The sequence below is a fragment of the Orycteropus afer genome, unplaced genomic scaffold, assembly GCF_000298275.1.
Source record: "Orycteropus afer afer isolate SDZICR_OR568_19922 unplaced genomic scaffold, OryAfe1.0 scaffold00142, whole genome shotgun sequence".
In the NCBI taxonomy this organism is placed as follows: domain Eukaryota; kingdom Metazoa; phylum Chordata; class Mammalia; order Tubulidentata; family Orycteropodidae; genus Orycteropus; species Orycteropus afer.
Genome location: NW_006921729.1, coordinates 6,824,568 through 6,839,235, shown reverse-complemented (window position 1 = coordinate 6,839,235; position 14,668 = coordinate 6,824,568). Strand labels below are relative to the sequence as shown.

At 39.0% G+C, this 14,668-nt stretch overlaps 1 protein-coding gene across 1 annotated transcript; it reads right to left on the bottom strand.

The window, feature by feature from the left end:
• Window positions 1-9,296: 9,296 nt before the first annotated feature.
• LOC103201115 (zinc finger protein 621) lies at window positions 9,297-14,668 on the bottom strand. The gene is made up of 4 exons (XM_007945741.2): window positions 14,645-14,668; window positions 12,331-12,457; window positions 11,643-11,750; window positions 9,297-10,348 (listed from the first exon to the last, which is right to left on the bottom strand). The coding sequence occupies exons 1-4, from the start codon at window positions 14,666-14,668 to the stop codon at window positions 9,297-9,299; spliced, it is 1,311 nt and encodes a 436-aa protein (XP_007943932.1).

Below are 14,668 nucleotides of genomic sequence, written 5' to 3'. Positions count from 1 at the left end.
GTTTTGTTCTTACTGGAATAGATACTTATTCTGGATATGGATTCGCTTTTCCTGCACGCAATGCTTCTGCTAAAACTACCATCCGTGCACTTACAGACTGCCTTATCCACCATTATGGTATTCCACACAGTATTGCTTCAGATCAAGGGACTCATTTCACAGCACATGAAGTGCGGCAGTGGGCTTATGCTCATGGAATTCACTGGTCTTACCATGTTCCCCATTATCCTGAAGCAGCTGGCTTGATAGAACAATGGAATGGGCTACTAAAAACACAATTATGGCACCAGCTAGGTGACAATACCTTGAAGGGTTGGGGCAATGTTCTCCAGGAGGCTGTATATGCTCTGAACCAGTGTCCAACATATGGTGCTGTTTCTCCAATAGCCAGTATTCACAGGTCCAGGAACCGAGGGGTGGAAATAGGAGTGGTACCGCTTACTATTACCCCTAGTGACCCACTCAAAAAATTTTTGCTTCCTGTCCTTGCTACCCTATACTCTGTGGGTCTGGAGATTTTAGTCCCAAAGGGAGGAACACTCCTACCTGGAGACACAATACTGATTGTACTGAACTAGAAGTTAAGAATGCCACCCAGCCATTTTGGCTTCCTCATGCCTCTGGATCAACAAAGAAGGGTGTGACTGTACTGTCTGGTGTGATAGATTGTGGTTACCAAGGGGAAACTGGATTGACATTACATAATGGAGGTAAAGAAGAATATGTGTGGAATACAGGAGATTATTTAGGACATCTCTTTGTACTACCATGCTCTGTGATTAAAGTCAATGGAAAATTATAGCAACCCAATTCTGATATGACTACTAATGGCCTTGACCTTTCAGGAATGAAGGTTTGGGTCACCTTACCAGGTAAAGAACCATGACCAGCTGAGGTGCTTGCTGAGGGCAAGGGAAATACAGACTGGGTGGTGGAAGAAGGTAGTTCTGAATATCAGCTACAACTACATGACCAGTTGCAGAAATGAGGGCTGTGATTGTTATATTTCTTCATTGTTCATGTTCACCAAATATTTTTGTTTCCTTCTGTTATGAACTATGAAATGTAAACAGGGTTAATGCGTTTCAGTTGTACATGTGTTAATGTATCATGTTAGGCACAAATATCACTTTATAATTGTCCTTATTTAGAGATTATATATGGTTAAGGAGATGTATACAACTGCCAAGTGGACAAGGGGTGGACTGTGTGATAGTTGGATGTGTGTGTCAACTTGGCTGGACCACAATTCTGAGTGATTGAAGCAGTTGTGATGTGGGTTATTTCCATGGTATTGGATGTATATGTTTTGAGCAGCCAATCCATTGAAAGGGAGTTTCCCTGGGGGTGTGGTATGCTTCCAATATATTTATGGACATCCTGGGAAAAGAGACTCTTCTGCAGATTGGGATCCTGTTGTGCTGCTTACAACTGCCCATGAGTGAACAATCCACCATTCGGCCTGGTGATCTTGGATACATCACTTGTTGGAGTCAACAACCGGTATACTTACTGCCTGCCAACCTTGAGCTCATCTGCCCCTGCATCTGCATGAGTCAGGAAAAGCCTCCAGAGTGACATTTGATCCAAGAACTTGGGATTTGCCAGCTTCTGTAAGTGTGTGAGCCATTTTCCTAAGATATATATTTTTTCTATACATATATAAGTTTTAGGAGCTCTGGTAGCATAGTGCCTAAGGCACTTGATGCTAACCAGAAGGCTTGTGGTTCAAATCACCAGCCACTCCTCGGAAGGAATGTTGGGTAATCTACTTCTGTAGTGATACTGCCTTGGAAACCCAAGGAGGGGTCACAATGAGTCGGGTCCAACTCGATGACACAAAACAACAACAATATATATAAGCTTTACTGGTTTTGCTTCTCTAGAGAACTCAGCCTGGCACAATATCAATACATTATTAATAAACATTAGATACTAACTCATTTAGTTCTTACAACCTGAGAGTTTGTTATTATATTACAGATAAGGAACTAAGGCACAAAATTAACTGACCCAAAGTCAAACCTAAAGTAACAGATAATGTCTATGCATAGGCAGTCTGAGTCCATAGATTTTTTCTATATATATATTTCTTTTTTCATATTTTTCTTTTTTCTTTTTTTAATTATTGTTTTTGCAGTGTTTCCTCCCCTCCCCTCCCACCTCTGGTAACCAACAAAGAAAGTTTCCTTTCATATATAAACCTTACCTTAACTTTTTATAATAATGAACTAATGTAGTATTTGTCCTTCTGTGATTGACTCATTTTACTCAACATAATGTCCTCCAAGTTCATCCATGTTATGTGGAATTTTGCAGATTCTACATTATTCTTCAGTGTTGCATAGTATTCCATTGTATATATGTACCACAGTTTGGTTATCCATTCTTCTGTTGATGAGCACCTAGGCTGTTTCCATCTTTTTGCTATTGTAAATAGTGCTGTGATGAACATGGGTGTGCATATATCTGTTCTTGTCCTGGCTCTCACTTCTTTAGGTTATATACCTAGTACTGGGATTGATGGATCAAATGGTATTTCTAATTCTAACTTTTTAAGGAATTGCCATACTGCTTTTCACAGTGGTTGTAACATTTTACAGTCCCACCAGCAGTGTATGGCAATTCCAATCTCTTTGTTATTCTGTCTTGTTGAACTTTGCTATTTGTGTTGGGTCCAGATGGTATTTTGTCATTGTTTTGATTTGCATCTCTCTAATGGCTAATGATGATGAACATTTCTTCATGTGTTTGTTGGCCACCTGAATATCCTCTTTGGAGAAGTGTCTATTCATGTCTTCTGCCCATTTTTGAATTGGATTGTCTTTTTGTTGTTGGGTATAAATTTGAGAGATAAGTCCCTTGTCAGATAAGTCATTGCCAAATATTTTTCCCCAATCTGTAGGTTCTCTTTTTACTCTTTTAGAGAAATACTTGGGAATACTTTTGGAGAAGTCTCTGGAAGCACATAAAAATTTAATTTTTAGAAGGTCCCATTCATGTAGTTTATCTTCTGCTGTTTCTGCATTTTGAGTTATGCTTGACAGTCTATTTATGCCATAAATGAGGGCCCCTAAATTTGCCCCTATTTTTTCCTTGAGGAAATTTATAGCTTTAGGTTTCACATTTAAGTCTTTGATCCATCTGGAGTTAGTTGTTATGTATGATGTGAGGTATGGATCTTGTTTCATTTTTCTGCAAATGGATATAGCTTTGCCAGCACCATGTGTTAGACATTCTCTCCCCTATGTAACGGATTTCAGCCCTTTGTCTAAAATCAGCCGACCATAGGTCGATGGATCTATTTCTGGATTCTAGATTCTGTTCCACTGGTCTATGTGTCTGTCATTGTACCAATACCAGGCAGTTTTGACTACTGTGGTTGTATAGTAGGTTTTGAGATTCAGGAGTGTGAGACCTCCTACTTTGTTCTTCTTCTTCAATAGTGCTTTGCTTATCCAAGGTCTCTTTCCTTTCCATACACAATTGTGATTGGTTTTTCCATATCCTTAAAGAATGCTGATGGGATCTGGATTGGGAATCCATTGAATGTATAGATTGCTTTGGATAGTATTGACATTTTCACAATGCTCATACTTCCTTATCCACGAGCATGGTATGTTCTTCCATTTATGTAGATCTCTTATGCTTTCTTGAAGTAGTCTTTTGTAGTTTTCTTTGTACAGGTCTTTTGTGTCCATGGTAAGATTTATTCCCAAGTATTTTAATTTTTTTGGTAGCTATTGTAAATGGTAGGAGCTCTGGTAGCATAGTGCCTATGGCACTTGACTGCTAACCAGAAGACTGGTGGTTCAAATCCACCAACCAACACAACACCACCATTGTAAATGGGATTGATTTCCTTATTTCTTTTTCAGTAATCTCCTTGCTGGTGTAGAGGAATCCAACTGATTTTGGGATGTTGATCTGGTATCCCACCATGATGCTAAAGCTCTCAATTAGTTCCACTAGGTTTTTTTTTTTTTTTTTTTCTGAATCTCTTGGGTTTTCTAGTATAGGATCATATCATCAGCAAATAGGGATAGTTTTACTTCTTCCTCACCAATTTGAATGCCTTTGATTCCTCTTTCTTGCCTTATTGCCCTGGCTAGGACTTCCAATATAATGTTGAATAGAAGTGGTGATAGAGGGCATTTTTGTCTGGTTCCCATTCACAAGGGGAATGGTTTCAGTCTCTCTCTATTGAGAATAATGTTGGCTGTTGGTTTTGCATATATGCCCTTTATTATTTTGAGGAGTGTCACTTCTATTCCTATTTTGCTGAGAGTTTTGATCAGGAATGGGTTTTGGATTTTATCGCATGCCTTCTCTGCATCGATTGATATGATCATGTGGTTCTTTTCCTTTGTTTTATTTATGTGATGGATGGCATTGTTTCTCTAATGTTGAACCATCCTTGCATACCTGGTATGAACCCCATTTGGTCATAATGTATTCTTTTTTTGATAAGTTGTTGAAGTGTATTGTCAAGGATTTTGTTGAAGATTTTTGCATCTATATGCTTGAGGAATATTGGTCTGTAGTTTTCCTTTTGAGTGATGTCTTTGCCTGGTTTTGGTATCAAGGTTATGCTTGCTCCATAAAATGAATTTGGAAGGACTTCATGCTTTTCTGTGTTCTGGAATAGTTTGAGTAGCATTGGTGTCAGTTTTGCTCTGAACATTCAGTAGAATTCTCCAGTGAAACCATCTGGGCTAGGGGTTTTTTGTTGTTGATAATTTTTTTAAGACCTCTTCAATTTCTTCTCTTGTTATGGGTCTGTTCAAATTTTCCACCACAATCTGTATTAGTTTAGGTAAGTAGTATGTTTCTAGAAATCTGTCCATTTCTTCCAGATTTTAAAATTTGTTGGTGTATAGTTCTTCATACTAACTCTAACTCACTGCTGTTGAGTCAGATCTGACTGACAGAGAACCCTCCTTGGGTTTCCGAGACAGTATCACTATGGAAGTAGATTGCCCTATTCTCCTTCCAAGGAGTGGCTGGTGGGTTTGAACCACCAGCCTTCTGGTTAGCAAATGCCTTAGGCACTACGCCACCAGAGCTCCCATAGTTCTTCATAGTATCCTGATACTATCCTTTTAATTTGTTGATTCTGTTGTGACATCACCCAATTCATTTCTTATTTGTGTTATTTGTATTCTCTCCCTCTTTTCCTTTGTTAAATTTGCCAGTGGTTTGTCAATTTTATTAATCTTTTCAAAAAAGCAACCTCTAGTCTTGTTTTTTTCTATTGTCTATTTTCTGTTTTATTTATTTATTCTGCTCAAATCTTTATTATTTCTTTTCTTCTGGTGAATGCAGGGGTTGTTTTTGTTTTTTTTCTACTCTAATTTTTGAAGATGTTGAGTTAAGGTGTTGATTTGGCTCTTTCTTCTTTTTTTTTTTTTTTTATGTGTGCATTTATTACTATAAATTGGCCTCTGATCTCTGCTTTTGCTGTGTCCCAAAGATTCTGGTATCTTGTGTTTTCATCCTTAATTCATGGAATTCTTTAATTTCATTTTTTATTTCTTCTATCACTCAGTTATTTTCAAGGAAGGTGTTATTCAATTTCCCTATGTTTGCTCTTTTTCTGTTGATCTTCCCATTGTTGATTTCTAATTTTATAGCATTGTGATCTGAGAAGATGCTTTACAGTTTTCCAGTGGTTTTAAATTTATTAAGGCTTGCTTTGTGGCCTAACATATGGTCTATCCTGGAGATTGTTCCACGTGCACTGGGAAAGAATGTATATTGCACTCTTGTTGGGTGAAGTGCTCTGTAGATGTCTGTAAGGTCAAGTTGGTGGATTGTATTCTTTAGTTCTCCTGGGTCTTTGTTTTCTTTCCAGTTGTTTTATTTTTGACTGAAAAGTGGTGTATTAGTCTCCTACTGTGACTGTGGAGTCATATATTTGCCTATTCAGTTCTGTTAAAATCTGACTTATGTATTTTAGGGGTCTTTCATTGGGTGTATAGATATTTATTATCATTATGTCATCTTGTTCAATTGATCCTTTAATCATTATATAATGTCCTTCTTTGTCTCTTATGATGGTTTTTGTCTTAAAGTCAGTTTTATCAGAAATTAATATTGCCACTCTTGCTCTTTTATGGTTGTCATTTCCTTAATATATCTTTTTCCAACCTTTGATTTTTACCATATACTAGATTCTTAATCAATGTGCTGTGTTGCCTTTCTTGCAAACATGCATCTCTGAAAATGTCCTTATTCACTATCACAATAATTGATGTTTGGATGGAATTCTAAGTTTGAAATAACTTTTCCTCACATTTTGTAAGTGCTGTTCCATGTCTTGTGGCTAAAACTATTGCTGAGACCAAAGCCATTTTGACCTTTGACCTTTATATAAAACCAGTTTCCCACTCCCCCTTCTGGAAGCTTATCAAATCTTTTTGCAACATTTTTTGGAATTAACCAAATGTCTTGGTATGGCTGTATTTGTACAGGGTGCTTAGTGGACCTTTTCAATCTGGAAATCACACATTTATTCAACAAATATGGAATGAGCACCACCTATGTGCCAGGCATCGTTGTAGATGTTGTCAGTATACCAGGAAATTCCTCTTTTACTTCTCTAAGTGGGAGAATAAGAGAGATCACCTCACATTCTATGTGCTTCTTAAACACCTTTAGTCAATCCTCCAGTTTTCAGCACCACGAGCATCCCCCACTATAAAAGGTATCTGAATATTCAATTCCTAAGCCTTTTGGAAAATTCTGCCACATAGAATGGCTTCTCAGTTTCCCCCAGTATGGCTTAGGATTCTCAAGTTTGCTAAAAGTTACAACTCTTTTACTGATTTCTTACTTCCAAAATGTTATTTGGAGGGGTCGCTATGAGTCAGCTCGAACTCAATGGCAGGGAGTTGGGTTTGCTTTAAAATGATATCTAATTTTCTTTGCCCTTTTGAGTCTATGCTTTTTTATTCTTAACCTCTTTGTTTCAGTAGAAGTTCAGGAGGATGTGAACACTAACATCAACTACCATCTTTACCAAAAAAACCAAAAACAACATTTTGTATGTTATTTATTTCTGCAAAGTTTGAGGTTTTTGTTTGTTTATTTGTTTTGGGTCCATTTGTTTGCTTGTTTTTAGTTTTCAATTTTTTGGTTTTTGTTTTCTGCCACCATCCACCACCCAAATTTCCTAAATTCAAGCTTTCAAACTCTTTGTTTTCTAAAGAATGTATCCAAGACTGTAAATATTGCTTTGAGTTTTACCTTTTGGAACATCCCATTGACTTTGGTATTTCCTATTCTTAGTGTTGTTCAGTTCTAAATCATATGTAGCACCCATTCTGTGTTCCCTTTATTTCAGGAGCTATTTCTAAGTGTATTAATTTTATAATATGAAAAATAAATTCCCTCATTACTTCAGCCAATGAAATAAATAGAAAACAATAACCAATGTCAACTCATGCACACCTCCTGGTAGTTGAAATCCCAAAAGCTCTTTGTTGTTGTTGTTGCTGCTGTTGTTATGTGCCATCGAGTTGGACCCGACTCATAGCGACCCCTCCTTGGATTTCCTAGGCAGTATCACTACGGAAGTAGATTGCCCCATCTTCCTTCCGAGGAGTAGCTCTTTGTAGGCCTCATCAGATCCCTCTGGCCCTTTCTTCTTTTCCCCACATGCCATTATTTCACTTGCTCTTTGCTCTTCTAAACTGACACCACTCAAACTACTTTTAAAGGTTTCCATCCTAAAAGTCCACTGGGAAATAAAGCAGTCCCTCCCAAACCCTTTCTTTATCAATTTACACCTCCAAACAGTCCCTAGGTCTTTTTTCGTTTACATTAAAGATCTGGGCACCATCACAGTTATACAAAATAAGAATTTCTGGAAGTTAGAAAAGAAAACTACTCTTTTTACAAGCACATCAGGTAATTAAAATACATGGTAAAGTTTGTTGCTGGTTTTGTTAAGTGCTGTCAAGTTGATTCCAACTCATAGAGGCCCCATATGACAGAGTAGAACTGTCCCCACTGAGTTTTCTTGGCTATAATCTTTACAAAAGTAGATTGCCAGGTCTTTCTCTGCAGAATGGCTAACTGTCAACCTTTTGGTTGGTAACTGAGAGTTTAGCCACTGTGCCACCTTTAAGAACCACTAATTTAAAGGTTTTTCTTTTCCTTACTATGGAGAAACATCCATCTGGCAAAAGCAACACTAAAGAATGTATGGCTCTTCCATCACTGTTTAAGAACTGAAGTTTACATAAATACTAACAATGTATTACTCAAGTTCTTTTTGCAGTAATTCTTCACATGGTTTTTGCATAGTTGTAAAGGATCCTCATTAATGTCAATACCAAGGGGAACTCAAAGATCTACTTCACTCACCCCCTCAATTCTGACCCACTGCACAACCCCCTTTATTTTTAAAAAAAAATTATGTATGCTTATTCAGATTTCTGCCATGTTGACTTTACACTGTTCATCCTATTTCTTTAGTAACTCATCACATTCTTATTTACAAGTTATGCTATCTGCATAGAAGGCAGTGCTTGCAAAGAGAAAATCAGAATGATCACCAAGAAAAATTACATGACAGATCCAACAAAGATGAATGCCTTTGTGTACATTTACTTAGGAAACAAACAGACGTTTTGATAACAAAAGCAAAATTTTAAAAAAAAATAATTCCTTCATGTTTAAAGTCATGACTGGACATGATTGCTTTCAGTAATATAAATGGTTGCTGTCATTGCCATCAATGCATACATATTTTTACTGGTTATTTCACATAATTGTTGCATAGATGTACAAGATCCTCAGTGATCCAAGCCAAGGGCAACACAACTTCAATTGCACTACTATACCACCTAGCCATTGGCTCACTAAATAATCTGCATTGATTTCTAAAGTCCATTGGTGGAAGCTCATTCAACTGTCTACTCTCACAGGTCCTACATGCATCCTCCTGTTTCTTCTAGGCTGCCTCTTTCTAATCACAGTGGCCTAATACAGGATGCCCTCCTCCCCAAACTTTAACACCCAACATATCCTTCCAAAACTTCTAACACTAGCATTCCCACTATGCAAGCACAGCCACTGTTGCTCAAACCTAAAAGGGACTGATGCAAAGGTCAAGTATTTCCATTTTCTACCCAGCAGAAAGATTTTATTATATAAACAGTCTTCAAATGTATACAGATTACAATGGTGTTTATGCTCAAACAATTGTAATACACATAAGGAGGGAAATAAAGACAATTTGGGTTGGAGACTTGCTGGGCATAAAAGCCATAGGAATTCCAACACTAACCTCATGAGGAGTGAAAAGCAGGGGTCAGAGTAACTGAGGAAGGTTTCACAATGGGAGTAAGACCCTGGAAGACACGTACTATTTGAACAGGTGATGAAGGTATTCCGGATGTGGGAAGCAGCATGAACAAAGGCCCTGAGGTAGGAATGAGTACAGTACGTGGAAAAGCCAAAGAAGGCACTGCCATAGCTGGTGCAGAGGATGAATTCTGCAGAGAAACAGGAGACAAGGCTGGAGAGGGACCCTGGGGACCGACTGGGGATGGCCCAAGCACCTTGACAGGCTTCTTCTCCACAGGGTGCAATTTCTGATGCTGCACAAAGCTTCCATACCATTTGAAGGCTTTCCCACATACCTTACATTCATAAGGCTTCTCGCCGGTGTGAACTCTCTGATGCTGAATAGAGGCTATTTTCTGAGTGAATGCCTTGCCACACTCCTTACATTGGTAAGGTTTCTCCCCAGTATGAATTCTCTGATGGACAATAAAAAGTGATCGACACCCAAAAGCTTTCCAACATTCCTTACATTTATAGAGTTTCTCCCCAGTGTGTAATCTCTGATGCTGAAGATATGCTGCACTTCTACGGAAAGCCTTCCCACACTCCTTACATTCATAGGGTTTCTCTCCAGTGTGGATCCTTTGGTGTTGGGTCAAGGCTGTGTTGGAACTTAAACCTTTGCCACACACTTTACATTCATAAGGCCCTTCTCCAATATGATTTTTCTCATGGACAATACAGTCATAGCTGGACTTGAAAGCTTTGCCACATTCCTTACACTTAAAGGGCTTTTCCCCAGTATGACTCATCTGATGTCGAGTAAGTTTGGAGTTGTATCTGAAGATTTTCCCACATTCTTTACATTCGTAGAACTTCATTCCACCTCGAAGTATCATATTTGGATTTGGACTGAAAGTCTGTTTTGTTGCCTTACTTTTAAAATCACAGTGCTGAGAAACATTTCTGAGGAGTCCTTCTACTGGCAACTCTGTTTCTTCAGAGATTTCCTGCATTATAATTGGCTCTTCGTTCTTGATCCAGGACTCACCACCTGACCAAAGAAACCATAAATGTTCCCAGTTACTGAACTAGAAGTAAAGCAGGATCCAGTGGTCTTAATTTTCTCTTGTAGGATGTGATTTTTAAATTACATCAATGAAATGACTAGAAGATTACATAAAAGAGGATGAGAGAGATGAAATAATGACATACAATGGGCAAGTGAAGACAATGGAACCAGTCCAGGAAAATGGATAAGAAGTGCCACCTACAAGGAAAGCTGGGAAGTGAACCAAGGCAAGTGAAATGAAAATCTCAAGAATGGGAAGAAAAGAAGTATGAGGAGAAAAAAAGAAAAAAGAATGGGATAGATAAGAAGGATCAGCAAGAAATGGAAAACATTTAAAACAGAAAGGAGAGACGCAAAATAGGAAAAGAAAAAGAGATCAGTGAGATGGGGAGAGGGTCCATGAACAGCTCTAGTATTACAAGGGGGCCAGAAGGCTGGGAAATACAAACTAGGAAAAAACAGATCCTAAACTCCCTCCTGTAACTTAAGAAACCACTCAGAATTCTAAATAATGACTTAAAAATCCTATTTTTAAATATCCCACATAATATTCTGGGATAAAAGATGAATTCTTTCAGAAAGTCAGCTGAATGGAAGGTAGAGTGAAGAACTATAGGTACTATAGAATTACTGGTACAGGAACCACTATCTGTAAAGCCACAGTAAGCAGGTGGTTGGAACTTGCTTCCAAAAGAAATGAAAACCCAGTAACCAAATCTTTCAAGGAAATTTCAGGCTGTGTTTGTTGGGGATGCAGGTGGGGGAATATTACTTGCCTTTTCCACTATAGTCCCATATATGACAAATAAAATGTAGACTAAAAGTGTATGGCATACAGGACTTTTAGGTGATTTTGATACTAAAACAAGCAAGTTAAAGCCATTGTTTTTTTTTGCTGGAGACCTAAAAATAAAATTCATAGCTGTGAAATAAATCCATGTGGCCCACACAATCCTACCTATCTTGAAGTATGGCTAACTCCCCACTGATCTGCAATGAAAACTGGTATAAAATGAAATATTTCCACTGATAATTTAGAAAAGAACAAAGTGGTCTGGAAGCCACTCCTCTGACTGGGAGGAAGCCTTTGGATGTATAGACAGCAGGGCTACATACTTCCAGTCCCCCATCTAAGCACTGGCACTGAGTGAAAGCCAGAGAGCATGGAGCACTGCCTTGTATAAGACCAGAGCTTTGCCCCTACAGCAGAAGAAACACTCACTACATGTTAAACTGGGAAGACAAAAGAGGAAACAAAGCATGTTCTCTTACTTACCTAAACAGATGCCTCTTAAAACCTCTGTTTCCCAGGGATCTGGGCCCCATGGTGCTTCCCATCTTTCTAGCTGGGAGATCAGAACAGGTCTGGGGAATGGAAATACTACTTCAGGAAGATAAAAAAAGAAAGACGAGTTGAAGGAAGACATACAATTTGTTTCTGAGACCACTCTCAGCCTCCCCTCCAATAGGTTAACTGGGGAGAGAAATGGAATGCCCAGGAAACCAAGTGAGCTACCAAGGGGTTCTAAGGATGTGTCCAAACTCCTCCAAGATGAAACCAGGAAGACAGTGATTTTCCTTGGGAAGAACCCTGCAATCTGGCCCAAATTTAGAACAAAGGAAAGTCACTCAGTAAGGATATATGTACTGATATCCCAAGGAACTCCTTCACAAAGGTGAAGGTCAAAGTCTCCAGAAAACTGAAAGAACGGAAGAACAAAGGGCTCACCTGTGGAACAGAAAAGTTTTTTTCTCTCAGGGCCCAGAACATTACCCCTCCCTGGGGGTGGGTAGGGAAGTCCAGTTTCAAAACCAAAGGAACCAAGATTCTCCCCACCCAGCATCCTGAGACTGGTGATTGCAGAACTCTTTGGAGTCCTCAAACCTAAAGGCCACTAAAAATCCCAAAACACTGAAGGAAGATGTCAAACTGTCACAAAGGGCCATTGAAAGAGAGGCCTTACCCAGGGAAGCCACATTTGCATAATTCTCCAGCATCACCTCCCTGTACAAAGCTCTCTGTGCAGGATCTAGGATGGCCCACTGATTCTGGGTAAAGTACACAGCCACGTCCTCAAAGGTCACCAACTCCTGAAACAACAGAATTCTGCTTAGGCCCTGAGGGAGGGGTAAAGGGGGAGGTTTGAATTCCAGAAAAGGGATGATCTAGCAGTGTTCATGGCTCTAAGCCCCATGAAAGGTTTATATATAAGAGGGGATTTACCTAGCAACCCTTAACCATGCTTCCACTCTCAATGTGCAGCCTCTAGGACTCCAACACTGTCATCCCAAGTATACAGCCTTACACCTGCTGCTCTCAGCCTGGTAAATGCATTAATGCCTATGTTCTCTTGGCTCCACGAATCTGTCCCTCTAGGACCACCAACCCATGTGTACTCCATAAATTCAGTCACCTTATTTTCTATAAACCAACCACTGCCAAAATCTTGATTCAAGTACATAAAAGAAGAACTAAATAAATTGGAAACTAATATGTTCCTGAATGGGAAGAACCAAGTTTGTGAAAACAAGTTAATTATCTCCAAACTTACCTATGAATTCAAAAAAGCCACCCAGTCCCCATGAGATTTATGCGGGAGTAAGAGGGTCATTTAAAGTCATCTGAAAAAGTAGGTGTGAAAAAGTAGCTGAGATTTAAAAAATAATAATAATAATAATTAATTACTTAAAGAAAGTAAAGATGAAGGGGAAAATTAAGCTATACCTTAAAGGGACAATATTTAATCTCTTATCGGAACTTCAGTATTCTCCTAACTGACTCATGCTTTTCCACAACCAACTGCAGCTAAGAAGCTAAAAAAACATTTTTAATATCTACATCCAACCATGCCCCTACCCTTTGCTTAAATTCTTTAATGCCTCCCCTCTGAACCCAGAATAGAAGTCAAAGTCTTCACCATGACCTAATACACCCTTGCCTGCTTCTCTAACCTCCCTCTCTCTGACTCCTTATTTCTAGAATAAACTAGTTTTCTCCTCTCACCTCAGGGCCTTTGCATTTGCTATCTTCCTCTCTGGAAAACTCATCTTTAGCTCTTTCTTCAGTTATTCCCATAACTGATTCCATCTCATTCTAAAACTCTCAAGTCACACATTACTACCTTGATGAGGGGCTTCCCAGACCTTAGCTTTAGAGGGACTACCTGTTCAGGGCTTTTCAAGCTTAAGGTGCATAAAAATCACCTGAAGAACTTTATACAACAGATTCCTGACCCCACTCACCACCAGAGAATCTAATACTGGGTCTGGGATGGAGCCCCAAAATCTGCATTTTGAACCAACTCCCAGGTGATGCTGATGTTACCGGTCCGTGGACTAAGCATTAACCACTGTACTTTAGCACTTACACCAGCATGGAATTATTGTAGTGATTTACTTACTTGTTTAGAGACTGTGTATCTCACTAAAGCAGTGGTGCAAACAGTTAAAACACTTGGGTACTAACCTAAAGGTAAAAGGCTCAAATCCACACACAGATGCCTCCGAAGAAAGGCCTAAGGATCTACTTCGGAAAGAAAAGCTACAGAAAACCCACAGTTCTACTCTGACACACATGAGGTCACCATGAATCAGAATGACTCAAGTGCAACTGGCAGTTATGTCACTAAAAGTATCCTCCATAAGAAAAGGAAATTTAGTATGTATTATTTGATACTATGGACCTACCACTTAGAAAGTGGTAAAATTATTTTGCTGAATATTAAAAGAATAATGTTGGTCTCTCTGGGAAACATCTACAATTTGTAGGGCAGTCTCTTCAATGAAGAATCTCTCTGGTCTCAGCAGTTCACTTACATTTGTAGATGATCTAGATTTCCATATTCAGGAAGAATTTCTTAGCTTGGGCCCCCTTTTTTGCACTTAAATCTACATTCCCAAGCCCACCACACTCTACACACAAAACTCTCATTCCCCCAACCACATGTTTACATCTGCCACATGCCCCAGTGGTAGCCTCAAAGGGGAACCAAATTAGATGTTCTTAATTGATAGCTAAGGAGTCCTGGTGGCACAGTCATTAAGCACTTGGCTGCTAACCAAAAGGTCATCAGTTTGAAACTACCAGCTGCACTGCAGAAGAAAGACGTGGCAGTGTACTTCCATAAAGATTACAGTCTTGGTAACCCTATGGGGAAGTTCTGTTCTGTCCTATAGGGTCACTATTAGTTGGAATCAATGAGATGGCAATGGGTTTGGATTTGGTTTGGATCTGATAGGTAATGTGCGTGAAAAAGACTGGTAAGAAGCTCAGCTCACCTGAGGCCAAGTTGTTTGGTGCAT

Excerpts from the sequence above, each read along its gene's own strand:
- LOC103201115 (XM_007945741.2), bottom strand. The coding sequence starts at position 14,668 with ATGCACCAAACAACTTGGCCTCAG. Across the intron at positions 12,458-14,644 it reads ACCAAACAACTTGGCCTCAG|GAGTTGGTGACCTTTGAGGA; the intron begins GTGAGCTGAGCT and ends CTGTTGTTTCAG. Across the intron at positions 10,349-11,642 it reads TTTAAGAGGCATCTGTTTAG|GTGGTGAGTCCTGGATCAAG; the intron begins GTAAGTAAGAGA and ends TTCTTTGGTCAG.